The sequence below is a fragment of the Terrapene carolina genome, unplaced genomic scaffold (assembly GCF_002925995.2).
Source record: "Terrapene carolina triunguis isolate 2854851 unplaced genomic scaffold, T_m_triunguis-2.0 Scaffold85, whole genome shotgun sequence".
Taxonomy (NCBI): domain Eukaryota; kingdom Metazoa; phylum Chordata; order Testudines; family Emydidae; genus Terrapene; species Terrapene triunguis.
Window position 1 is genome coordinate 3,937,119 of NW_020664436.1, and position 27,003 is coordinate 3,964,121.

Here is a 27,003-nt window from a genome sequence, read left to right on the forward strand (position 1 = left end):
GCATGACTCAGTTTTCTACAGGATGTTCCCAGGAAAGCGCAGATGTGGATTGGCATCTATCAAGGTTCTTTGTTAGCCAAGTACTCCCAATTACTTGAATAACCCCTTCACACTATGTTGACCAAATCTGCCTTAGGTGCTTTCTTCAGCAATCACTTTAAATACAAGCATAGAGCCAACACTCATAACCTCAGGTATAAAAATGATACATGCATACAAATAGGATGAATACATGCAGAAGAACATAACCTTTGCAACGATATGTTCCATGGCATATCTAGCATAAAACATATTCCAGTTATGTCATATTTACACTCATAAGCATATTTCTATAAAGCATTATGGGGTGCAACATCACACCAAGGTTATGCCAACTTTATTGAATGGGAGTGAAATGTGAGCCTTGAGGAAGGCTGAAGAACAATAGATGGAAGTTTTCAATTCTCCCAGCTTGCCATCTTAGTCAGCTATTCCCAGGAGCGGCGCCAGGGTTTTTGGCGCCCTAGGCGGGGGTCCTTCCGCCGTCAATTCTGCAGCGGGGGGGTCCTTCTGTGCTCCCGGTCTTCGGGGCACTTCGGCGGCGGGTCCCGGAGCGAGTGAAGGAACCGCCGCAGAATTGCTGCCGAAGACCCGGAGCACGGAAGGACCCCCCGCCGCCGAATTGCTGCCGATGGCGGCAAAATGCCGCCCCCCCCCAAATCCTGGAGCCCTAGGCAACCGCCTAGGTCGCCTAAATGGAAGCGCCGGCCCTGGCTATTCCATATTAAGTGGCAGGACAAAATCAGCAATAATAATGTCCATAGCCAAACCCACCAACCACCTCAATCAGAACTGTATCCGTTTTGGAAGCTTTCTTGGTACTGACATATTATTAGGATGAAAGACCAACATATTATGCCTGTTTACCAAAGAATGCTATTAAATGGCAAGTGATTGCCAAAAGCTTCAGTGGTGTGATAAGATCACACATGTTGGACATAGACTGAATAACCAGACAGACCACCTTTAGGATCTAGCTAGAGATCAATCCACATGTACTTGATCTGGAAGGAGTCTACATCTCTTTGGGATTTGCCTTGATGATTATGACAATCAAGGCGGGAGAGAACACTGCCAGGTGGAAAAAAGAAGCAGGAGGCCAAGATGGGTGCTTTTGGCACCAGAAAAAGTGAAACAAGCAGATTGGGATAGAAAGAGATGAATTTGGTAACTCATGTTTAACTAAACGAAAAGGTACAGTAAGTTAAGGAATAGGTGTTCTACAGCGCTTGGCACAGCATAGACCTCAACCGATTAGGGTCTCTGGGCACTACTCTAATACAAGTAATACAATAATAAAGTGAAGGCAAGAGTTTCTTTCCCCATATGGCAAACTGTACCCAAACCAAGAGCTCAGAGGGATGGTCAGTCCAATGACAAGAATACTCAATTTCTCACAGTCCCTATCCTCTTTTTTATTGGTTAGAAAATCTGATCTTCAAACTGGCATGCCCGAGTGAATATAAACTATGCATCCTGCTCCTCCATTGTTAATCCCTGATAGTATTTTAAACAGCTGGCTCTGGGTCTGTCGAGCTCCAGGACTTGGATAAACAGAAAAAAATGCAAGGATTTATATGAACAATATTTATAATTAAAGATCTTGGGCTCAGTCCTTGGCTGCTGTTCCACCCTGCTCTGTGTTGCTAGAAAGCTGCCATAAAGAAGTAGCAAAAGATTCCCCTTAACATAGGAATCATTGTGTGTTGTGAAGTCAATGTAGACATCACTGCACCACCTCACCCCAGACCTCCATGCAGGGGTCATATCAGAGGTGGACAAGGGGTATACTAAGGTTGGGAGGGAGTGAGGCAAAGCATATGGCACTCTGCCAGATCCTTGGCTGGCACAAGAGATGGTTGCAGCCAGAATAACTTAGAGCAACTCTAAGGCTGCTCTAAGTTAGGGTATGCCTACACAGTAGCTGCAATGTGTAATTCTCAGTTTAGATAGACTTATGCATACACTCGCTCTGCTTGTGCTGTAGGGTGACCATACATCCCATTTTGGCCGGGACACTCCCTTTTTTAAACCTGTCCCTGCCTTCCTGACTTTTTTGGCAAAAGTGGGCATTCGTCCCATTTGCTCTTGCCAACTGATCAAGAGCCAACTGGCAAGAGTAAACAGGACAAATGCCCACTTTTGTCAAAAAAGTGGGGTGTTGTGTGGAGGAACATGCAGAGGGCGAGGGGAGATGCCAGGCTTGTGCAGGGGGGAGGCTGGGCTGGAAGGGGTGTAAGGAAGGGTTCCAGTGTGTGGGGGTCCAGCAGGGCTTGAGCAACCAGCAACAGCCTCAAGTGGGGGTTGAACAGGGTTCGAGTGATCAGCGACAACCTTGAGTGGGGGCCTGACAGGGTTTGAGTGACCCGTGAGTAGTGAAAGCCTCGAGCGGATGCGGGGGTGGGGGGGGGAGAGGGTGGCCAGTGACAGCCTTGAGGCGGGAGCCCAGCAGGGTTTGAATGATCACTGACAGCCTCAAGCGGGGGGCCAGCAGCTGGGGCCAGCCCCGCGGGGGTGGGAGGTTGGGGCCAGCCCCGTGGGGGGGGGGCCACTGGCACCAGCCCCAGAGAGGCGGGGCTTGGGCCAGCCCCACACGATGTCCCGTTTTTCCTTTGGGAAATATGGTCACCCTATCATGCTAACATGCTAAAAATAGCAGTGTGACAGTGGAGGTTTGGGCTAGCCACTGGAGTACATATCCAGGGGGTTGGGAGGGATTGTACTCAGGCAACTAGCCTGAGCCGCTGCCAGTGCAGCTGTGACTACACTGCTAGTTTTAGGCATTAGCTTCAGCAAAGCTAACACATGTACATCTATTTGTGCTGGAAATCACATCTCTTGGCTGTTGTGTAGACATACTCTTAGACGGAGAGCCTCTTCGGCCTCTGCCCAACTCAAGATTGGTGACGCAGCAAGGTGGTTTAAATCCACCTCAAGCCGCGTACCATCCTCCCCCAGCAGTGCTGAAAGTAAACTCAAGACACCTGAGGATTGAGCCCCTTGGCTGCAATTCAAAAACCCATTCTCTGATGTCTTGTACTTGCATTTATTTGTATTGATTTCAGGCTGTCTTCTGCCAATTTGATCTCTTCTTCATTGATTTGCTTGCTTGTTTGTCTCACTTTTTCAATTGACCTCATTGTCACTCCCTTGGTGGCTCTTTAAGGTAGTGCACAGCAGTTTGAATCTCTCTAGTCTGTTTTCAGCAAAGTCAGAGAGTAATTACTGTGCTAAAACCACAAATCAGACATGGGAGTTTGTTTCCTCTTTAATTCCCATTATCAGCAGGACTTTTTATTTTTGCTGATGAGCAGTATATTCAAATAGTTTTAGAAGACCTTGTTCATGTTGTGACAATGGAATTATCATTCCTAATCTATGAGTTACCCTTGAGAAAGGAATACATAGGGTTCTTCTAGATGTCCCGATTTTATAGGGATAGTCCCAATATTCAGGGCTTTGTCTTACATAGGTGCCTATTACCCCCTACCTCTGTTCTGATTTTTCACACTCGCTATCTGGTCACCCTAGGCTCTTCAGATTACATCAGGACAGCAATTAAATCTATACACCTCCACAGTTGGCTTCCAGAAACATTTGGATTTAAGGCATTGCTTTGAGTTAATCACATTAGAACATGTTAGTCAGATCGTATTATAAATTGTTGTATATGTACTGCCTGGCTCAGAACAGTGTGATCAACATCACCTAATAGGACACAATACAGAGCATATGAGTAGTTAAAGCAGTAAAAATTAATTTTTAAAAGCAATTATTTGTTTAATCACATTTCATTGAGAAGTGTCTCCAACGGAGTTGTATTTAAGGATTTCAAAGCACAAAAGACGTTTGTCTTGAACAATCATTTAACTGAATCTTTATCCATAACAACCAGTTCACTGTGATCTGCTCTCTCTAGTTAAATCAGTACTGAAAATAGCAGCTTATTTGATTGAGGGTTTGGGTTTCGGGGGGGAGGGTTGTTTTGGTGGTTTTTGCATTTCTTTCCATTAATCTGCTTCTCAATACTCAAAGATCTATATTTGTCTGGTAATTTTAAGAAGAGTATTTAGTACAGGAAGAGCCTGGGGCCCTTGTCAAATTTGGGAAGACACTTGCAAAAAAGGGACCAATCCTATATCCCTTGTCTACTGAAAACTTCCATTGGCACTGAACATCACAGTGTGGTCCTGCCCCCAGCGGCTTCATGTGGAGTTTTGAGCTCACAAGAAACAGACGATCTGTCCCAAGTGCTACTAACTGTCTGAGGACTTGTCTACACTGGACAGTTGTTCTACTTTACCTATACCAGTATAGTTAATGTGGTACAACCTCTTCAGTGTGAATGCAGTTATAAAGGTGCTTTATACTAATATAGTTATTCCCATATGAGAAGGGGAATATCTATATTAGTAGAAGACCAGGTCTGCTCTTGAAAGGCTTTTCCCATATCGCTATACTGGTATAATATACTGGCAGAGCCTCCTTGTGTGCATGCGCCTACAAGAGCAAAAATGCACTTTCCAGACCCCTCCTGAGTGAAACAAGCTATACCAGCAAATGCACAGTTTTGCGGGGATAAATGTGTCTACACTATGGGCTTTTGCTGGCGCAAATCTGCCAGTCACCAGTCATACCCACATCACACCCCTCACTGAAATAGCTATCCAGGCAGAAGTTTGTAATGTTGACCTTGTCTAAGTCATGTTAATACAAGTGTAGCTAGGGCTTTTACTGGTATAAGTATTTCAGTGAAAAAAAACCACAGCTTTTACCAACATAGTTATACCAGTAAAACTATTAAATGTAGACCAAACCCAACTAACATAAACACTCCTTTCTGTTCAGCTATGGGACAAGTCAGCAATTTGTATTTTTCAACAAAAATTTCAAAATTTGATGCTTAGTTCAAAAGAGTTATTAGCATCTTTAAAACTTATTCAAAGTATCCATTACGTATTATACAATCAAATGTACTACAAACTTTTATCACTGTGATCAGTTGAGGATGGTGGGAGTGGAGTACTGCTAGCTACCATTCTTCCTTTCTAAATAAATGTTAAAATATCTTTTTTTTAACTACTCCCTTCCCTAGAATCACCACACGCTGGCAACCCTGTGGATTGATAACCTTTCTGCTTATAGATTGGTTAGAAAACACTGAAAAAAGTAAAGCTTTACACTGTACAACAATGTAGGAGTCTGACTTCACGGTCTCTCTTGTTCACACAAGGCATGGGAAGATGTATTTGAAATCCCAAGAAACGTATAGGGTATGTCTACACTGCAACCACACCGTGATTGCAGCTTGTGAAGACATACACACTAGCTTTAATTTAGTTAGCTTGGGTCTCAGAGCAGTGAAACTGTGGCAGCATGGACTCCAGCATGGCCACCTGAGTAATTATCAGGGTTCTGGGAGGTTAGTGCAGTCCACTCTGAAACCCATGCTGCCATGGCTTCACTGTTTTGGTATCCAAACTAGCTAGATTAAAGCTAGCTTGGCTATGTCTCACGAGCTGCAATCACACCCTGGGTCATACCCACAGAATATATGTTATAGGTTGGCTGTTATAATCTAAAATATTGCATATGGTGCATACTGTAATAAGACTATTAAATGCTTAAGAATTATTATGGTAACTCTCTGAAACATTTAACTTCTTATGGTTGACTGATTCCCAGGCAATGGAGCTACCTGGTGCTAAAGATCTTTGATGTTTTAGGTTTTCCTCCTTCTCTAAAACACTCCTCTTATACACATGACATCTTTAATAGCTTAATTTGCAGCGATTAGCATAGCATATATGTGCATATTGTGACAGACCCAGACCAGTGGAATACAGGAGTCTGGTAGAGGGCAAATATACTGGTCACTGGATGAGTAGTTTTCTGTTCCCTGACTGACCAGAGCAGGGGCTGCACTAGAGTAATCAGGAACCTGCTAGAACCAGTTAAGGCAGGCAGGCTAATTAGGACACCTGGAGCCAATTAAGAAGAAGCTGCTAGAATCAATTAAGGCAGGCTAATCAGGGCACCTGGGTTTTAAAAGGAGCTCACTTCAGTTTGTGGTGTGAGTGTGAGGAGCTGGGAGCAAGAGGCGCGAGGAGCTGAGAGTGAGAGCCGCTGGAGGACTGAGGAGCACAAGCTTTATCAGACACCAGGAGGATGGTGTTTGGAGGAGGCCATGGGGAAGTAGCCTAGGGAGTTGTAGCTGTCATGCAGCTGTTACAGGAGGCACTATAGACAGCTGCAGTCCTCAGGGCCCTGGACTGGAACCCGGAGTAGAGGGTGGGCCTGAGTTCCCCCCAAACCTCCCAATTGACCTGGACTGTGGGTTCTTCCAGAGGAGAAGGTCTCTGGGCTGTTCCCCAACCCACATGGTGAATCTCTGAGGCAAGAAAATCTGCCAATAAGCGCAGGACCCACCAAGATAGAGGAGGAACTTTGTCACAATATTTACAAAGAATTGCTTTTAAATTGTAAAGATAAATTTTATCTTGAAATAGATGCACTCATACCAGACATTATGGTCAGCATGGAAAAGCTAAATCCATCCTCAAGTTTGCGTTTTCCTTTTCCCGGTATCCAGAGGTACAGCTCAGTAAAGTACATGTTCAAATCTCTGCCTAGAAATTGTTTTAATTTGAAATCTTGGGAAAACAGAAAATCCCTCCTGTTCTCAAAACACACATACTGGCTGAAGTTGCATTTTTTTAATTTGTTAAACTTTTATCAATGAATAATGGTTATTCATCCAGCAATCTAATTATGGTTTGAAATAATTGTTGCACTAAACCAGTGTCACAGGATCAAAGGGTACTTGATAACAGAATTGTGAAGAGAACAGGAGTACTTGTGGCACCTTAGAGACTAACAAATTTATTTGAACATAAGCTTTCATTGTATGCATGTAGTGGAAAATACAGTAGGAAGATGTATATATACACACACACACACACACACACAACATGAAACAATGGGTGTTACCATACACACTATAAGGAGAGTGATCAGTTAAGGTGAGCTATTATCAGCAGGAGACAAAAATAATAGCTCACCTTAACTGATCACTCTCCAGAGCGCCGGGGGCAGGGCAGCGAGCCCCGGCTGGGGCTCGGCTCTCCCCCCCGGCGGCCAGAGCGCAGGGCGGCGAGCCCTGCTGTGGCCCCGCTCTCCCCGGTGGCCGGAGCGCCGCGCCACCGCCCCCCTCCAGGTGCCGCCCCAAGCACCAGCTTGGGTGCCTGGTACCTGGAGCCGGCCCTGCACTACATGCATCCGATGAAGTGGGCTGTAGCCCACGAAAGCTTATGCTCAAATAAATTTGTTAGTCTCTAAGGTGCCACAAGTACTCCTGTTCTTTTTGCGGATACAGACTAACACGGCTGCTACTCTGAGAATTGTGAAGGAGAATCGTATAGGGCATGGGAACATAGTTAGGGGTAATGAGATAATGAAATTAAGAAAGGGAAAACTCTAACTGTGAATATGTGACATCTTGATAGTGCGATGTATCAAGGGGTGGAAGTTGTGGAAACTTTATCAGATGGGACATTTAACATTGGTCCAAACAAACCATGAGAAAACCAATGGGGAACCAGTTCTGCACTGGCAGAGAGATGGACTGACCTAAGAGCTCTTTTCCATCTCTAGCATCTCTAAGAATGTTTGGATGAATACTTGGAATTCTCTATCTGCCTTCTTAGGTCTTCTCTTGTATTTAGTAGCAGGAGACCATTAGCCTGTGACAGTGCTTGACTTCATTGACAGAAGATAGCTTAAGTTCCTGTGTTTCTCATTGAACAAAGTTACATTTTAGGATATATGGGACCGAAATATACCTGCTCCAATTTAGCTACAGTAGATAAGTCGGGGAAGGCTAGGCAGGGGCACTTCGTATCCTGTGGAGCAATGTAATTTGGCTGGCCTCATGGGAAATTTCAAATGGTGAGAGGCAAGTATGACTTCATTAAGCTCTGAAATTTTGAAAGCTCTTTAACCATTTGCACTTTGTGTCTTTCACAGACCATCTGAAAGGAGAGATAACCCAGCGGCACCTGCAAAAGGCAGCTCTAGGTAAGAGCAGAATATTCTTGTCTGAATAATAAATAGTGCATTTGGAAGAGAGGGCACTTCCCAGTGTTTACAGGGGGCGTGAACATAATACATGCAACTGAGGCCAAACAAAACATTATGGTTTTTTAGTTTTTGGATTATGAATTTTCTGCAGTAATTGATGCATTTTTCTCATTGTGTAGAGCTGGGCAAAAATTTGCAGATGAATATTTTCCAAAAAAGCAGGTTTAGTAAACCCAAAACTAAAAAAAAATGGCAGGGGGGCTTGATTCACAAAATAAGAGGAGGAAGTGGTGGTGCCCCATCATAACTTTTGGCCAAATAGTTAGGGCACTCACTTGGGCTGTGGAGCAGGAACTTGAGTATCCCATATCCTAAGTGGATGCCCTAACCAAGAGGCTATAGGGTCATTCTCGCTTTGTCTCTTGCTCAATGACTTTTATAATATTTTATACAAAAAGTGGAACAGTTTCAACAGAAGAGACGGAGAGAGACCCACCTAAGAATAGCCTAGTTTTGTTGGGGCACTCACCTGGAAGGAGAGAGATGTGGGTTCAACCTGGGTCTTCCACATCCCAGATGAGTGCCCTAACAACTGAGCTAAAAGTTGTAAGAGGGACACCAGCGGCACTACCACTTCCTCCTGTTTTGTGAATCTAGCATTTTAAAACATCTGGAAACAGTGTTTTGGGGCAAACTACATGTTTCATTCAGTTTGAAACTGACTTTCATTCTTTCAGAATTCTCATATTCGGTTCCACCCAAAACAATTTATTTTTATTTTTCAGAACTGCCAGCAAACTGAAAAATCCATTATTCTCCTGGCTCATATACTGTGTAAAGGCCACACATCCGATTTTCATGGCATCCATGAACATTGCCAGAGCTTTTACCAACATGGCAACTGACTTTATATGGGATGAGGGAAATGATGCAAAAACCTTGTAAATCATTTCTCCTAAAATATTAACCAGTAGTTTTACTGGTGCTAAAGCAGGCGCAAACAGATCCGAACCTTCTCAGTCCTTAGACCTTGTGCCTTCTGGGCCCCTCTTAGATCTGAACTTCAGTTGGTTCTGGACTTCAGTTTGTTTTGAGACTGGGCATCAGTTCAGCAACACTTCCAGAGTCAGCCTGTGATACCTTCAAAGCCTCTTCATTCAGAGAGAGGTCCAGAGCTGAGACTCTGTCCTTCCTGGCAATAAGGAGCAGAGCCAGTGCCAGACTGTGCTGCATCTTGTTAAATACCCCTTTCCCACATACTTAAGGCAGTGGCTGTGCAGGTCAGTAACTAACATCTTGCTCTTGTAAGATAGACAGCATTTGAATCTGGTTTTCTTCCCAGATTCAAATGGCCCCTATCAGAAGCCAACCAGCTGATGGACTGACTATATGCTAATGCAGTGATACAGTTTCACTTAATGCTACCCTGCTGTTCATATCTTAAAATAAAACTAGACAAATATTAATAAACTATTTGCAAAATAATACACCAGTGCATCTGCCAAAGTGACAATGGGAGTGATAGTGAGCTTTGCCCTCTTTGCCTGCTGAAGTTAGTGGGGCTGTAACTCCTTACATAACTTCATACTAAATGTCCATTTTCATAAGGGAGCATGTGCATGGAACCAACAGTCACAGCTTTCCAGGGGGTTGTGACTGAGGTACCATAAGGTACTCTCTATTGGCAATATTCCACCTCATATCCTTTCATTTTTTCCCCTTTTTTATAAAAATTAATTAAATGCAAAAATATTTTTCCAGAATATCTATGCTGTAGAACAAATCATTAAAAGCTAAAAAAAAAATATGCCAGACTAAGGCCCACTCTCCCTCAAGTTGCCCTGTTCAGTGCCTGGAATGCAAGCTAAGGATGGTATCACCATTCTAAATTCTGATTTGTTTCTTTAATGCAATTCAAATAGACTTTTACGTATTTTAATTGTGCTCAGATCTATACAATATAAAAATTAAAGACATGCCCTGCTCTAAAGATTTTACATTCTAAAGATCAGACACAGAGAAGAAGAGAAAACTCTAGGAAATCCAAAGGAGGAGATAATATGAATCTATTATGCTGATTGGTTTGTCAAGTAAATACTTGGTACTCTTCTGCCACGTGAAACTACTCAAGTGTGTAAGATGCAATGAACCAGATCCTCAGCGGACAAAAATCAAAGTAGATTCACTGCGTCAAATCTTCAGGTGATGTACATTGACGTAGTTCCATTGATTTCAGCAGAACTACCTGAGCATCTGACTCAATATGTTGCATTTAAAGTTGTTCCAAGGTAAGCCATGACACTGCTGTCTATGGGCAGGTCTACACTAACCCCCCAATTCGAACTAAGGTACTCAACTTCAGCTACATGAATAACGTAGCTGAAGTTCGAAGTACCTTAGTTCGAAATTACCTCCGTCCAGACGCGGCAGGCAGGCCCCCCGTCGACTTCGCGTACTCCTCTCGTCGAGCTGGAGTACCGCAGTCGACGGCGAGCACTTCCAGGTTCGACTTATCGCGTCCAGACAAGACGCGATAAGTCGAACCCAGAAGTTCGATTTTCTTGCGGCCGAACTACCGGGTAAGTGTAGACCTACCCTATGAGAATTCCTTATGCAGTGTTTCAAAGAAATAAAGAACGTGTACACTCCAACTGTGTGTTCCAGTGTGCATTGTAACATCTGGCCTTGTCTCAGGCCTGGTCTACACTAGGCTTTTATGTCGAATTTAGCGCCGTTATATCGAATTAACCCTGCACCCGTCCACACCAGGAAGCCATTTAGTTCGACATAGAGCTCTCTTTAAATCGATTTCTGTAATCCTCCCCAACGAGAGGAGTAGCGCTAAATTCGACATGGCCATGTCGAATTAGGCTAGGTGTGGATGGAAATCGACGCTAATAGCTCCGGGAGCTATCCCACAGTGCACCACTCTGTTGACGCTCTGGACAGCAGTCCGAGCTCGGATGCTCTGACCAGCCACTCCCCCGGGAAAATTTGAATTCCTTTTCCTGTCTGGGCAGTTTGAAGCGCAGTTTCTGTTTGGACACCGTGGTGAGCTCAGCAGCAGTGGCAACGATGCAGAGCTCTCCAGCAGAGATGGCCGTGCAATCCAATAGAAAGAGGGCCCCAGCATGGACGGATCGGGAAGTCTTGGATCTCATCGCAGTGTGGGGCGATGAGTCCGTGCTTTCAGAGCTGCGCTCCAAAAGACGGAATGCAAAGATCTATGAGAAGATCTCTAAAGCCATGGCAGAGAGAGGCTACAGCCGGGATGCAACGCAGTGCCGCGTGAAAATCAAGGAGCTGAGACAAGGCTACCAGAAGACCAAAGAGGCAAACGGACGCTCTGGATCCCAGCCCCACACATCCCGTTTCTACGAGGCACTGCATTCCATCCTAGGTGCGGCCGCCACCACTACCCCACCAGTGACCGTGGACTCTGAGGATGGGATATTGTCCGCGACCGGTTCCTCAGCGGACGGGGAAGAGGAGGAAGGAGATGAGGAGGACGAGGCAGTAGACAGCGCTTACAACGCTGATTTGCCCGACAGCCAGGAGCTCTTCATCACCCTGACAGAGATCCCCTACCAACCCTCCCCAGCCGTTACCCCAGACACAGATTCAGGGGAAGGATCAAGCTGTAAGTGTTTTAAATATCTAAATATTTATTTACAACATAACTGGCGTATTTAAAATATTAACATTAGCTAAAGTGCTTTAAAACATGTAAACATTTATTTGCAACAAAACAGGAAGATTGAAAATATGAACAGTGGGTAAAGTGCTTCAAAACATGTAAACAGGAAAGTCAAACAAAAGGGGAATCAGTGCAAAGTGTATCATGATTTGTCTTTTTTTGGGCGCCTCAATATATAGTCCGAACCATTTTCAAAAAATTGCACAATGTCCGCTTCGTGATTATAGTGCCCAAAACCCTGCAGTCATTTGTCCCTCCAAGGGCACCTAAGCCAGGAACTGGTCAATGTAACCGGGGATAGAGGCGAGATCCTCCGGGGAGAACTCCTCATACACCTCCTGCAGGTGTTTTTCCAGCCTCATCAGCAGGTTCCTGGGCAGGGAGAGCTTATTAGGCCCCCCGTGGTAGGACACGTTTCCCTGCCACAACGCCAGCAGGTACTCCGGGATCATGGCCTTGCACAGCAGTGCAGCAAATGGCCCCGGTTTCTGCAGGCTGTCCCGTAGCATCTTCTCCTTCTGGCTCTCGGAGACCTTCAGGAGGGTGATGTCAGGCATGACTCCCTGCTGTGAATTAGGTAGGGGAAAGTTAGTATTGGGACTGCTTGCTCGTCCCTTTACAGAACTGCAACCGCCGGTTTACAGCCACGCGGTTTACAGCCGCGAGGGGGTGGGACAGGGCCAGAGTTCATGCTTGCAGGATTGCTGCCAGCAGAGACTCGCATTGCTTTCTATGTGAAAGGAGGCCAGTGCCACTCTTAAAGTTTTAAGCGGCCACAAGTCTACGGCTTACCATGTTTGCCATCTAGACAAAGTCCGGTGTCCTGCCCTGCTCCTCAGCTCGCCACAGCAAGACCGCAGGCACTGTAGGCGAGGGCCGAAAATTCGACCTTGTCCTCAGTGCGCGTGTGATAGGTGCTCTGCATGGTCTTGTTCACGGAGCAAGACTATGTTCTCTGTTCACAGATACATTGCTCTGTCTCAGGAATTCACTCCCTTTTTCCAATTCCCACAGCCACATCTGCCCAGAGGCTAGCGCACATTAGGAGGAGGAAGAAGAGGACACGGGAAGACATGTTTGCTGAACTAATGGAATGCTCCCGAGCACAGGCAGCCCAGCAGACACAGTGGAGGGAGAACTTGTCCCAAATGCACCGGGCAAACATGGAACGGGAGGAGAGGTGGCGACAGGAGGACAGGCAGGCTACTCAAATGCTGCTTGGACTAATGAGGGAGCAAACGGACACGCTCCGCCGCCTTGTGGATGTTCTGCAGGACCGGAGGCAGGAGGAGAGAGCCCCGCTGCAGTCTCTCTGTAACTGCCCTGCCCCGCCACCAAGTCCCATACCCCCCTCACCCAAAGTCCAAACACGGAGGGGTGGAAGGGGCCGTGAAAAATTTCACTCCACCCCTGCGGACTGCTCTACCACTAGAAGGCTCTCATTCCCCAAAATTTGAAAAGTCCTTTCCTACCCGCCTCACACAAGACCCCGTCCAAGTTTCACCCCCCCGTTCCATGTGCGGTTGTTAATAAAGAATACGTTTCTGTTCATTTCTGTTTCCATCCTCTTCTTTTGGAGGGGAGTCTGTCTGAAGGGGGGGGAAGGGGCTTGGTCATTGGACAGGACAGTCACCTTTAGCAGGGGGCAGGTGCAGCAGCAGGGCACATATACAGTGCAGTGACTAGTTATCCTGGTTAGTCTGGGAGGTGGTTTTCATGTTTTGTGTGGTGGGGGCGGTGGTGTTGCTCTCTGACTTGGTGGCGGGGGAGGGCAGTTACAGATCTTATGCAGCGGTCCTTACCCTGCATCACAGAGCCGCGCAGCAGGGGATCTGTAACCCTCCTCCCCCTGCAAGACAGTCACATAGCCGACATATACACGCAGTCCCGGCCAGGAGGGCTGGCAGGCTCCGTTGAAACAACCAGTCCACCACCGCGGAGCCTGTCATTCCTGGAGTTTAGAAGCATCATTTGCATCACAACCCTAAACCCGCCCCCCGCCACAGTCTGCGTCCCAGGTTTAAAACATTCCCGCGAAAACAGTAATAAAGACAACGGTGTCCATGAACAAAACAGAACAGATTTTATTTTTTGGGAAGGGGGCGAAGGGGGTATGTAAGTGGAGAGGATAGTCGACGGCAACTGGGTAAAGAAACGGGGGCAAGTTCTGCCTCTGTGTCCACAAACTTAAAAGTCACTGGGTACCCTGCTCAGCCTTGAAACTGGCTTTCAAAGCCTCCCGGATGCACAGCGCGTCCCGCTGGGCTCTTCTAATCGCCCGGCTGTCTGGCTGGGCGTAATCAGCAGCCAGGCTATTTGCCTCAACCTCCCACCCCGCCATAAAGGTCTCCCCCTTGCTCTCACACAGATTGTGGAGCACACAGCAAGCTGCAATAACGATGGGGATATTGGTTTCGCTGAGATCACAGCGAGTGAGTAAGCTTCTCCATCTCCCTTTGAGACGGCCAAAAGCACACTCCACCACCATTCTGCACTTGCTCAGCCGGTAGTTGAAGAGTTCTTTTTCTGTGTCCAGGGCGCCAGTATAGGGCTTCATGAGCCAGGGCATTAGCGGGTAGGCTGGGTCCCCGAGGATCACTGTAGGCATCTCCACATCCCCAACAGTTATCTTGTGGTCCGGGAAGTAAATACCTTCCTGCAGCCGTCTAAACAGACCAGAGTTCCTGAACACGCGAGCGTCATGAACCTTGCCCGGCCATCCGACGTAGATGTTTGTAAACCGTCCCCGATGGTCCACCAGTGCTTGCAGCACCATTGAAAAGTAGCCCTTTCTATTGATGTACTGGCTGGCCTGGTGGCCCGGTCCCAGGATAGGGATGTGAGTCCCATCTATAGCCCCACCGCAGTTTGGGAATCCCATCGCGGCGAAGCCATCTATGATGGCCTGCGCGTTTCCCAGAGTCACTACCTTTGACAGCAGTACCTTGACGATTGCCTTGGCTACTTGCATGACAACAACCCCCACGGTAGATTTGCCCACGCCAAAGTGGTTCGCGACTGACCGGTAGCTGTCCGGCGTTGCAAGCTTCCAGAGGGCTATGGCCACTCGCTTCTGGACAGTCAGGGCTGCTCGCATGCGGGTGTCCTTGCGCTTCAGGGCAGGGGACAGCAAGTCACAAAGTTCCAGGAAAGTCCCCTTCCGCATGCGAAAGTTTCGCAGCCACTGGGATTCATCCCAGACCTGAAGCACTATGCGGTCCCACCAGTCCGTGCTTGTTTCCCGGGCCCAGAATCGCCGTTCAACAAAATCCACATGCCCCATTGCCACCGTGATGTCCTGGGCGCTGGGGCTCGTGGTTTCTGACAGCTCTGTGCTACTCTCCGACTTCAGGCCCTCACGGCGGTGCCGTAGCCTCCTCGCCTGATTTCTCTGCATCTGCCTGTGGGAAAGGTGTATGATAAGGTGCGAGGCGTTGAGAACGGCCACAACTGCAGCGATGGTCGCAGCGGGATCCATGATCGCAGTGCTGTGGCGTCCGCGCTGTCACTGATCAAAAAGTGCGCGAACTGATTTCCCGCCGGCGCTTTCAGGGAGGGAGGCAGGGCGGTAGTGACTGACGGATGACGACAGTTACCCAAAAGCACCCTCGCCACATTTTTTTACCCAGAAGGCATTGGGGGCTCGACCCAGAATTCCAATGGGCAGCGGGGACTGCGGGAACTGTGGGATAGCTGCCCACAGTGCACTGCTTCCAATGTCGACGCTTTCCCTGGTAGTGTGGACTGACAAAGTCGAATTACTGTCCTTAGTGTAGACACACACGTTCGACTTTCTAATATCGATTGCACATATTCGATTTAACTAAAATCGAACTACTCTCGTAGTGTAGACATACCCTCAGACATTTAATGGCTCCTTCTTGTACATAGAAAATAATGGGGAAAATGCTATTTTAAATAACTATTTAACTGATTTTCATAAAAAAGGTAAGTATGGACTTTTTTTAAAGGCCCCAGGGAAAAAGCACAGCACCGACTCTGCCAGCTACACATAGCATTGTGAATATTCCATCAATTTTCCTCAACGTAATGTGCAGCCCGTGTGTTTTGGCTTTTGTTTTGAACATTGCTGCATGCTTATCACTAAATCTGGACCACACAAAATATTTTCCAGACTTTTTTTCCTTCATTCATTGAGCCTTTTAAATATTCGGTGTATTTTGACCTTATATTTATTCTGTGAATTGGGGCACCTCATTTGCCTGCTTATCTTATTCCACGTATATTCTTCCAGAGAATAGCAGGTCTCAGCTCTCCTCGAATCTTTCTTGATGACCATAAATCCATCAAGAGCTTTTTGAAGGAAAACTGCTTGGTAGGAAGCCTCATTAAGAGTTGGTAGAAATCCCTATATAAAATAATACATACCATTTGAATTAGAATCCAAGTGTTAACATCTTCCAGCTGCCTCCTCTATTTTATTTTATTTTTTTACTTAAAGCACTTTTATGATCAGAACTCTTTAAGGAGCTCTTTTAGTTGGATTTTAAACATTGATGATCTGTTTTCCCTAATAGGCTCACTTCAGATGTGGATTTCTCATTGAAGGAAACCTCCTTGCTCAGCCAATTGTTCTTAGCTGTCTCATCTTTTAAATCACCATTTTCTGCATATTGACAAAGCACTAAAAGACTCAGATGGAGAGTTTCAGTGGAGACAAAGAACATCAGATTGTTCTGATCTTCTGGTTCTGTAAAGAAGAAACTGCATAAAATTGCAAAAGGGCCTCATTCTGCCACCCTTACTAATACTCAGTAGGACTTTACCATGCAAATAATTCCGTTCTTTTCAATAGGAACACTCAGAGTAGGGTATAACTAAGAATGACAAAGGGTGGCAGAATCAAGTCCAAAATGACCAGATTAACATTTTCTTTTCTCTTCTTCCATTCTTCCTGCTTTCCTTTTTCCCTTTCCACCTCTCTCATCGGCATAAAAAACTACCTTTGCAAGCAGCATAAGCTATGTCGGTGGGAGAAACTCTCCCACTGACATAGTGCTGTGCACACGAACGCTTATGTCGGTGTAACTCATGTCACTTAGTGGGGTGGAATATTCACACCCTGAGCGACATAAAGTTTGCCCACATAAGCTGGAGTGTAAACTTAGCCTCTGATGACTCCTTTTCCCCCTCCTATTCTCTTTTTTCCCTGTCTTTCTTTTCACCACCCTTTTGCTCTTGTATTTTCTCTCTCTCAAGCCTTCTACTGTCTTTCTCTGCTCTACTTTTTCACTCTGTTTCATGTTAAATCTCTATTTTTAGATCTGTCTCTTACACGTGGGTGCCTTTGTATGAGCGTACACAGGATTACAGTCCTAAGGTAGCACAACCTAGTATGGGACACTAGTATGCTTCTATTACTACAGAAAAAGGAAAAGCATTCCCCTGAGTTTGCTGTGCTGTAGAAGGCATAGGTACATCTAATGTGATTCAGTGGGCAGTAGTATCACAAGATGCTATCAAATGAAATTCCAGTAAAATATAGAGTCTCATTCTCCACTGTTACTCTGGTTTTATATAGCTGTAACTCCCTTGAAGTCAATAAAACCATTGGTGTTGCATTAACATAAAGCTGGAGTAACACAGAGATTCAAGCCCATAGTGACTTATAAAAGCCACAGTGAAACTAGATAATCTTTTAGTCTGTTTATCCAAGATGTTGCAGGTGAAACAATTATAAATAGTGAGCAATGTCAGTTAATGCACAGCCGCTATGAAATAAGTGCTGTCGTCTAACCTGACCTTTTCTGCACGTAAATTTCCTCTTTTTTTTTTTTTTTAAGACTTGGTACAAATTACATTAGTAAAAACACCAGTTTCCCAGTGCTTTCTATCACAGTTCAGGGTAGCTGCACCTGTATTCCCCCTTGTGGTTCAGCAAGAGCACCCACTCTCAGCTTCCGGCTCCCCAGCCATTGCCTCTTTGGGAGGAAATACCAATCTCTTTCCTGTCTGACTGGGGTATTTCCAGGCTAAACAGTTCCTTGACTATACTGTGATCTCCACAGCAAAAGACAGACTGCCTATGCAGGACTTCTTCACTTCTTTCCTCAGAGATAGGACACAGCATAATTGCCACAGTTAAGTTACCATACAGCCCTTTACAAACAAGTACATTTATTCTTAAGGCAGGAGCACTGGAACCTTGGTAGAAGTCGGAGGGCCATAAGGTCCTGCTCCTCTCTGTGGCCTCACTCCCTGGTCCTCCTCTTCCCCCCTGAAACCCCACCCCTTGGTCAGGTCGGAAGCCAGAGCCAGGCCAAGGTAAGAGCCACCCAGGGATCCAAAGCCACTCTGCCCTGGGCAGGGAGTCTGAGGGCAGCCCCAGCCTATGTCCTCGCCCCCAGGGTGTGCTTTCCAGGGCAGGTGGAGAGTCCGGGGCTGCCCACAGTGGCCCGAACTCCCTAGGTGGCTCTTACCATGGCTTGGCTCTGGCTTTTAGCCTGGCCAGGGGTGGGGCCTCAGGGGGAAGAGAAGGAGCAGGGGTAGGGCCACAGAGGGGCCAGGCCTTGTGGCAAGGGGTGTCTAAGAACAATCTTGCCGCCCCCCAACCAGGAAGAGGCTGGCACCGCTGGCAGGGGTTGTGTTTTGCAGCGGATACCCTGCTGCAAAGCACAGCCCCTGCTGGCACCATTCCGTGCCTGCCCAAGGCATGCAGTTTGGGGGGCAACACTGCCCCCCAAACTGTGCCCATATTAAAAAGTGGGCAGGCATGGCCCTCTCACTTTTAAAAGTGGAGGGGGCTATGAACCCCCCCCTCAGCCCCCTTCCACCTCCCCCACCAGTTCTGGCACCTCGTCTTAATGTGAAAGCATTACAGAGAAAACATATTAAAACAACCTACACACATACTAATAAGCTTACCAGAGATCACCCCCTAGGGTGACCAGATGTCCTGATTTTTATAGGGACAGTCCCGATTTTTGGGTCTTTTTCTTATATAGGCTCCTATTATCCCCCAGCCCCGTCCCGATTTTTCACATTTGCTGTCTGGTCACCCTCCCCCAACTCCAACAAGGGGGATTTAACCCTTCAAACCCCTCACAGGGGTTTTACCTATGATCACAAGTTCAGCATAGCTTCAGCTCAGAACCACCATCCCAGTGAGTTATTGAGTTTATCCAGTTTGGGCTTTGAAGAGGCCATGAATAGGTAATCAGCCATACAGTGAGTTTCTCTTCAAGGTGCAGCTTCAAGTGGATATCTCTCAAAGTGAGTAATTTGCATTCTCTTCTTCCTAATATTTCCTATGAACTCCCACTCAGCTAAAAGCTCAATCTTGTCTGGTCCATTGTTTCAAAAGAGTTCTTTGAAGCACATAATACTTTGCAGTGTTTACAGTAGTCCTGTCTCTCCCTTAAAAGACATTACATACCATTCCACAATATTACATAAATATTTGCATTTTTAATACAATGACCTCCTAAGATACTTTGACTTAATTCACTAAGGTTTGTCCAGGATATTGTCATATATATCACACCTTCCACCTGTCCCATCCAGCCTTCCCTATAGAGCGTCACACACATACAGATGTTTTTTAAATGTTCCTCTAGATTGCAGTAAAAGGCATATTTTGAGTTTAGGGTTTCAAAGTTTTTGGAGTGACATGGCCCACCGATAGCACTTAGTTGTCCACTTAACAAAGAAACACACCTAGAATAGCTAACTCACTTGCTCAACTAACCTGGAACCTATTTATTTCTCTCCCTCCAATACTGGCATGTACAATAAAAGAGTTGACAAGTTCTGTGCGTCCTCATTAGCTTCAACCAGCTCCATTTGCTCTCTTTTTTTTCTCCTTTTCTCTCACCTTCTCTCTTCTCCCATTCTTCATCCCAATTTTCTACCTTCATTTTTATATACGTTTTTAAATCCCTCCTACCACTGAGCTACCTGTTAAGAGCCCGCTGAACACATTAGGAAATAGCAACACTAGTCAGTGAATGAGAAATGGTGCTGCTTCCAGAGATACTCATTTAGGGCCATTATGTAGTATATATCTCTGTGAGTGATACCATTGTTTTTAATAGGGCTGCTTGCGGAGCAAGGTACAATTTAATTTGAGTAAGGGTGGCAGATTTGGCTATCAGGGAGGAATCTATCTTCAATTTCAGAGTCAAAGAGTGTCTTGTTTTGTGAGCGTTTTTATTACAAAACTCTGTTTTGCCAGGATTTATAACTTAGCTGTTGAAACTAGGTTTGTTGAGAAACTTGGTGTTCATGCTCTAGTCTTGACGTGGGCACTCCCCAATCCCATTGAGCAGCTGAGCAAAACTTTTTTTTTTTTAAGAACCCCACTCCCCACCCTATGTGAAATGACTGGGGGAGTCAGAGATGGTTAACTAATTTCTCTCTGTTGATTTCCTTGGGTCCCCACAACCAGATGTCAATTGCCATCTCCTATGTCTAATTCAGAGCTCTCAACTCTGGCATAGGTTGTTAGCAGGAATCTTTAGTGCAGTTTACTCCTGCATTTGATTAAGATGGGACATGATCATGCAGGTTGGAGTATGTGGCCTTTGCCATAACCCTCTGTAGCTTTGCTTGCATCATTTTTCCTGGACTTTTGAAAACTGAACACTCCTTTAAGAAAATGAAACCAATTGCACCCCTGCTTTTGTCCTTCCATGTAATGCTTAAGGCCTCTATATATTTTAGAGCTTCATATTATGAAGCTGCTTGTCCTTTCTTAAATGTTTTGATAGACAGTGAAATAATATACAGTGCTGACATTTAAAGTACTATCATTGGCATCTGAATTTAGCACTAGAGCTGGGTGAAATTTTTCACATAAAGCTTTTTTTGTTTTGTTTTGTTGAAAAATGCAGATTTTGCAACCCAGAAACATTTTGCAAATTTGTGCTGATTTCACCAAATTGTTTTGTTCAAAAATGACTTTAAAAATTCCAGATGTTTCATTGACATTTTTTAAACAAAATATTTTTACCTTTTTTAGGTTCAACATTATTTTTTGTTTCAAAATTTCCTTTAATTTTATTTATGAAACAACCAAAAACATTTGAAAAGGTCAAAATATAAATAAAACATTTCATTTGACCCACACCTTTATTTTCCAACTTTTTGATTTGCCAATTTCTTTTAAAAAATTGGTTTTGTTTGTTTGGGTTGTGTGTTTGTGGTTGGTTGGTTGGTTGTTGTGGTTATATTATTTAGTTTTTGTTTGTTTGCTTGCTTGTTTTGTTTTAGGAATTATGGTGAACCATATGAGTTATACTCCCAGCTGTAATTAGCATCCATTGAAATGAATAAGACAGTTCACACCTCAGAGCTATTGTTTCAAGGTCTCTGCAAACTCAGGCAGAGGTTTCTGCATCAGTTATACTTAGGTCATGTTTTGAAGTTTTCTCTGCAGCTATAGCAACTAGAGATATACTTGGTTTTTAAATACTCTGGAGAACAGTTGAAAGGTCTGTCCATGACTCTCTCAACTAGTTCTTCCCATACTCCTGTGGGGAAAGGACACTCCACACTTTGGGAAACACTGGTTTACCTCATGCTTATTTCCCCCAATCTAACCTGAGCTTGGTTTCTTCCATAGCCTTATTTTTCATAACTGAGAAACCATTTTAAATTGCTTATGTGAAGAAACAAGTTCTCTTTCTGTACTAATGCCATGACAGAATGACACACAAGTGTTTTCAATCACAAAATGGCAGAAGCTGAGAAAAGTGGTAGTCTGAGTTTTCCCACACAGATCCAGTGCAGTCCATAGAGGATAACAGCTTTAATTGAAATTAAAATGATCTGATTTAACATAATCATTTCTGGCTCTGAAAGTCAATGGCTTATGAATAAACTATTTAAAGGCTCCTACAGGAACAATCCAACTATTGTCTACTAAACAGTCCAAAAGTTTAAGTATTATTTTCTCCTCAGTGGCAGGAGATAACCAAAAAAAAGTCTGCCCTGTGCAGCTAGGTGTCAGAAGAAGGCCTTGTAATTTGGTACCTCCTATATATTTGTATATGTGTGTGCATATATTTACACATAACTGAGTTTTTCAGTCTTTAAAGTTCATTAATTTTTAAGCAAAACAGAAGCAGTCTGCTCAGTCAGTGTGTAATGCTACCGAGTGACCTAGGGATGATGGCATGAATGGAAATGGTACAAAAGAGCAATTTCTCTTAATATTGCACAGTTTTGATTATGCTACAATATTACAGTATGTTCTGTTCCTCTGGATATTTGTGTTTGAAAGCTGAAGCAACAACAATCTATTTTTGTAAGAGTTCACAGTTACTAGCATGCAGTGTACTGACCTAATTCTTAGAGTGACCTCTAGTGGCGTTAAGGCCACTTCTCTTATGGCTAGATTTCATTTCTCCAGGGTTTCTATTAGATCCATGGAAAACAATTGGTAATGCTTAGCCTTGAGGGCTGCTTTTGGAATTCTAAGATTGAAAGGAGGTGGATCAGGTTATGTTTGTTTAAAAGCATCCATTTTCCACTAATCCTAGCACAAGGATATCAATAGTAAAGCTGGGCGAACACCTCAAAAAACATTCCATGAATATTCGCTTGGATAAAAAAATGGAATTTATGTTGGCTGTGTTCACGGTCCTTTGGCATTCACTTTCCTTGGCTGTTGTAGCAAATTAGTTTACTGGCAGGAATGTTTGCAGAAACAGCAACTTTTGAACAGATATTAGAAATATTCATGGAAGGTGAATTTTTCACACACACACACACACACACACACACACACACACACATTTCCTCTGCAAATACTGTGTGTTTGTGTTTTATACTTCTCTCATCATTGTAGTACCTAACATACACTGAAGTCAGTGGAGTTACTCCAGGTTTGCACTAGTGTAAGAGAGACCAGAATTTGGCCCCTGAATATTAGACAATTGTAAAGTTGCACATTGTAACAGACCCACCCTGTTGGATCCACAAACTACTTAGTGTTTCAATTCAGAATGGCTTATGGTTAAAACTCTGAGCTGTTGCCTGTTAAACATCTTGATATCACAACTGCCTATTTTTGTGCAGCTCAACTGTGCTGGCATCCAGCAGCATTTCACTGTCTTTGTAGTGGCCTGCAGTGTCCACGAGCTTCCTTGAAATAGAGATTTCTTTTGAAATAGTACAGAAATAGGACGTTCAGTGTGGATTGCCTCATTATAGAGCGACTCCCCAGGATGACTGTTAAGTAACATTGGTAGATTCTAGAGTTAGAGGCGCTGATTCTTAAGTCCAGTCAAGCTGTGCAGGGTTTGAGCTGCAAAGTGGAAATAAAAGTGGCTTGTTGGCATCTTAGCAGCTCACTGATTCTGGGGCTGGGCAGGTCTGCATTGGCCCCAGTTTAAATCAGAGTAGCCTCTGCCTGTAGCCCCGAGGAGCTGTAAAAGTAGCCAGGAATAGCTGAAGTACAGGGGTGCTCCAGCTGTATCCCATTCTCCCTAGACTTCACCCTCTCCACTAGAGGCCATAAGTGGTGGGTGTGCACAGCTGTTCTGCTGGCTCTATACCACTGAAGGATTTCCCCTATGCCAGTGTGATGGGCGTATGAACCCCAGGCTGGGAAACAGGGGGTTAAGGAGCAGTTCTGGTCACAGGAGGCTCCACCCAACCTCGTCTGCTGGGTGTGCTGTCAGTGGAGATGGAGTTTAAAGGCACAGCACAGCTCAGTCAGGGTGTTCAGTGTGAAGGAGTAGACTTGCATTGGTAGCTCCTGCAGGAATCCAACAGGAGCCCCACACAGCCCTGAAGCCAACCTCAACTCAGAGCTGCAGCCCCCTGCAGAAGAGACAGTGGAGTAGCTGCTTGTGATTGGGAAAAGGAATCTCCTGACCCCCTTCTGGGGGGATTCTTTCTGGGTCACAAGCCAGACCTTCACCATGCCTCTGAAGAGGCTGGGATGTAGTAGGAAGTAACCCAGGGAGTAGGCTGGATGATACCCTAGCCCAGGTTTCACATCTGAACTGCCTGCCCCAGGACCCTGTGTTGGATCCTGGAACAGCAGGAGGGCCTAGGTTCTCCTACCGCCAAACCCCTGGACTTGCACCTCTAGGCACTACTGCCAACCACCCTGGACTTGATAGACTATGTGCTTCAGCCAACCCTGGACTTCAGCGCTACATTGCAGGGCTAGCCAGTGCTCCTATCAATAGGCGACATAGTCTAAGGAGATGATCCCCCATCACAGCCAGTGTACCAGATAGATGGTTAAGCTGACTGCACAGACCCTTTGCATGCACAGAGCAGTGCAAAGGGTCCATAGCATAACAGAAAATTTATCTTGATGGTTTTGGGGCATAAAAAGCCAATAGCTCCCTTCTCCTTCCATCACTGTAATTGCCCTTATTCCACTTTGGACAGACAGAGCTCTCAGTTGTTCTCTAGAGTCTCAACTTGCTATGGTTGTGAAGAAAACCTTCAGAACATGACCCAAATGTGACCCATGAAGCAGTGTTTCCCTGAGTCAGCAGAAAGCCTGAAGCAAGAGGTATGAACTGCCCCCATTCACTGCAATGGGTGCTAACATAGGTGCCCATGGTGATACTTTACATGTTGCTAACCACATCACTTCTCTTCAAAGCACGTAAGTTAAAGAGAGGAAATACTGCAGGACTTGGTGGTGATGGGGGACTTCAACTACTCAGATATCTATTGGGAAAGTAATACAACAGGGCACAGATTGTCCAACAAGTTCATGGAATGCATTGGAGTCAACTTTTTGTTACAGAAGGTGGAAAGTGTGATTGGTGGAGAGGCTGTTTTAGATTTGATTCTGACATAGGGAGGAACTGGTTGAGAATTTGAAGGGGGAAGGCAGCGTGGGCGAAAGTGATCATGAAATGGTAGAGTTCATGATTGTAAGGAATGATAGGAGGGAAAACAGCAGAATAAAGACAATGGACTTCAAGAAGACAGATGTTAGCACACTCAGAGATTGGTAGGTAAGATCCATGGGGAGCAAGTCTAAGGGAAAAGAAGAGTTCAAGAGAGTTGATAGAAAGAGACATTATTAAGGGCACAAAAGCAAACTATCCCAATTCATAGGAAAGATAGTACGTATGGTAAGAGGCCACCCTGGCTTAACCAGGAGATCTTCAAAGACCTGAAACTCAAAAAAATCATACAAAAAGTGGAAACTAGGTCAAATTCTGAAGGATGAATATAAAATAACAAAAGCATGTAGGGACAAAATTAGAAAGGCCAAGGCACAAAACAAGATCAAACCACCTAGGGATGTAAAGGGTAACAAAAAAAAACATTTAACAAATACATTAGAAGCAAGAGGAAGACCAAGGACAGAGTAGGCCCATTACTCAAGGAGGAGAGAAAGACAATAACAGAAAATGCAGCAAAGAAAAGTTAGCAAGGTTTGGACAGCTAACATAGTGAACATCAGTATAAGTGGGATAGGATCTGAGGCTAAAATAGGGAAAGAACAAGTTAAGAATTACTTAGACTAGTTAGATGTCTTCAGGTCAACTGGTCCTAATGAAATACATCCTAGAATACGTAAGGAACTGGCTGAAGAGATCTCTGAGCCATTAGTAGGGCCCTACCATATTCATGGCCATGAAAAAAACGTGTCACAGACCGTGAAATCAGATCACCCACCATGAAATCTAGCTATTGGAAGGGCGGAGGGGAGAGTTGGGCATGCACCAGGCTCCAACTACTAGTCCAGGCAGGGCTGGGGCGGGACAGGACGACTTCTTCCCCTGCACAGCTGCTCTCGTGGGGGGGAGAGAAATCAAACCCATCTCCAGCTACCTCCGGTGGCTGCTGCCTTCAGAGCCCAGCAGCAAAGATAGTAATCCCGCGACCCCCCCCCACACACACACACACACACAACAGCTTTGCAACCCCCCAGGAGCCCGACGGTTACAACACCTGAAATTTCAGATGTAAACACCATGAAATTGACTAATTTTAAAATCCTGTGACCATGAAATTGACCAAAATGGACTGAATTTAGTAGGGCCCTAGCCATTAGCGATTATCTTTGAGAATTCATGGGGGATGAAATAGATCCCAGAGCACTGGAAAAGAGCATATATAATACCTATCTGTAAAAAGGGGAATAAAGACAAACCAGGGAATTATAGACCAGTCAATTTAACTTCCATCCCCAGAAAGACAATGGAGCAAATAATCAAACAAATCAATTTGTAAGCACCTAGAAGATAATAAAGTGATAAGTAACAGTCAACATGGATTTGTCAAGAATTTGTGGATGGGGGAAGAAGTAGATTTGATATACCTTGACTTTTAGTAAAGCTTTTGATACTGTCTCGCATGACCTTTTTATAAGCAACCAAACGAAATATAGCCTAGACGAACACAGTATAAAGTGGGTCTGTTACTAGGGGTTTTGCAGAACCCAAAGCTCTTGGTAACTTTACTCTTTACGAGGCGGTGGCAGGAAATAAATCAATGGGGGAAGCAGGCAACCAAAAGTTCTTTCACTCAAAGCTTCTACTTTATTTAGTCTCCAGCACGTACACACATCCGCAACAGGTTAGTAGAGCACCCCAAATGAACCCCAGATTAGTATTTACCCAAGGTCTGAAGGAGGTCTTAAGTGGATTTCTGTAGATGATCAGTGGTCAGCCTTCCATCAGCAGCGGAACTTGAAGGTGTTCAAGTGTTCACTGAGCTCACGTTTCTTCCTCTTTTTATACCCAATGTGTTAGTATTACATAGCTTGTTCATCAAAAAAACTGCTGGGCAGAAGATAAGTGTGGAGTTTTCCAGCCTGTCAGGCAGGGAATTTTCCCTCAGTTAACCAGCTGTATTTCACATAGTAATAGTTAACTATTGCCAGACTTTCCATCTTGCAAACCCGCATGCTTTGGCAAAAAGCTCAAGTCAGGAGGGCACAGGGTCATGTTTACTACTCATGGTCACTCACTTCCCCGCTCCCCTCCTGGTCTGTGCTAAAGTTTCAGAAAGGCCTAGCTGCTTTCAGCACTAAGCATAACAATTGGTATTCCTGCTTCTGGCAATGGTCTAGGCATGTTACTGCCAGGGCCGGCTCTAGGCACCAGCAAAACAAGCTGGTGCTTGGGGTGGCACATTTTTATGGGTGGCATGGCCGGCGCCAGAATGCCGCCCCTAAAAATGTGCCCCGGCCGCCCTAGCTCACCTCCGCTGCCGCTCGCGTGCCATGGCGCGCGAAACAG

At 45.1% G+C, this 27,003-nt stretch overlaps 1 protein-coding gene across 1 annotated transcript in view; it reads left to right on the forward strand.

Annotated features, from left to right (window-relative positions):
- Positions 1 to 27,003, forward strand: part of KIF6 (kinesin family member 6) — a 291,482-nt gene that overhangs the window by 232,617 nt on the left and 31,862 nt on the right. Inside the window, exon 16 of the mRNA XM_024203468.3 lies at positions 8,065 to 8,115. Within this exon, the coding sequence (XP_024059236.2) occupies positions 8,065 to 8,115 (51 nt within the window). The remainder of the gene's footprint in view (positions 1 to 8,064; positions 8,116 to 27,003) is intronic.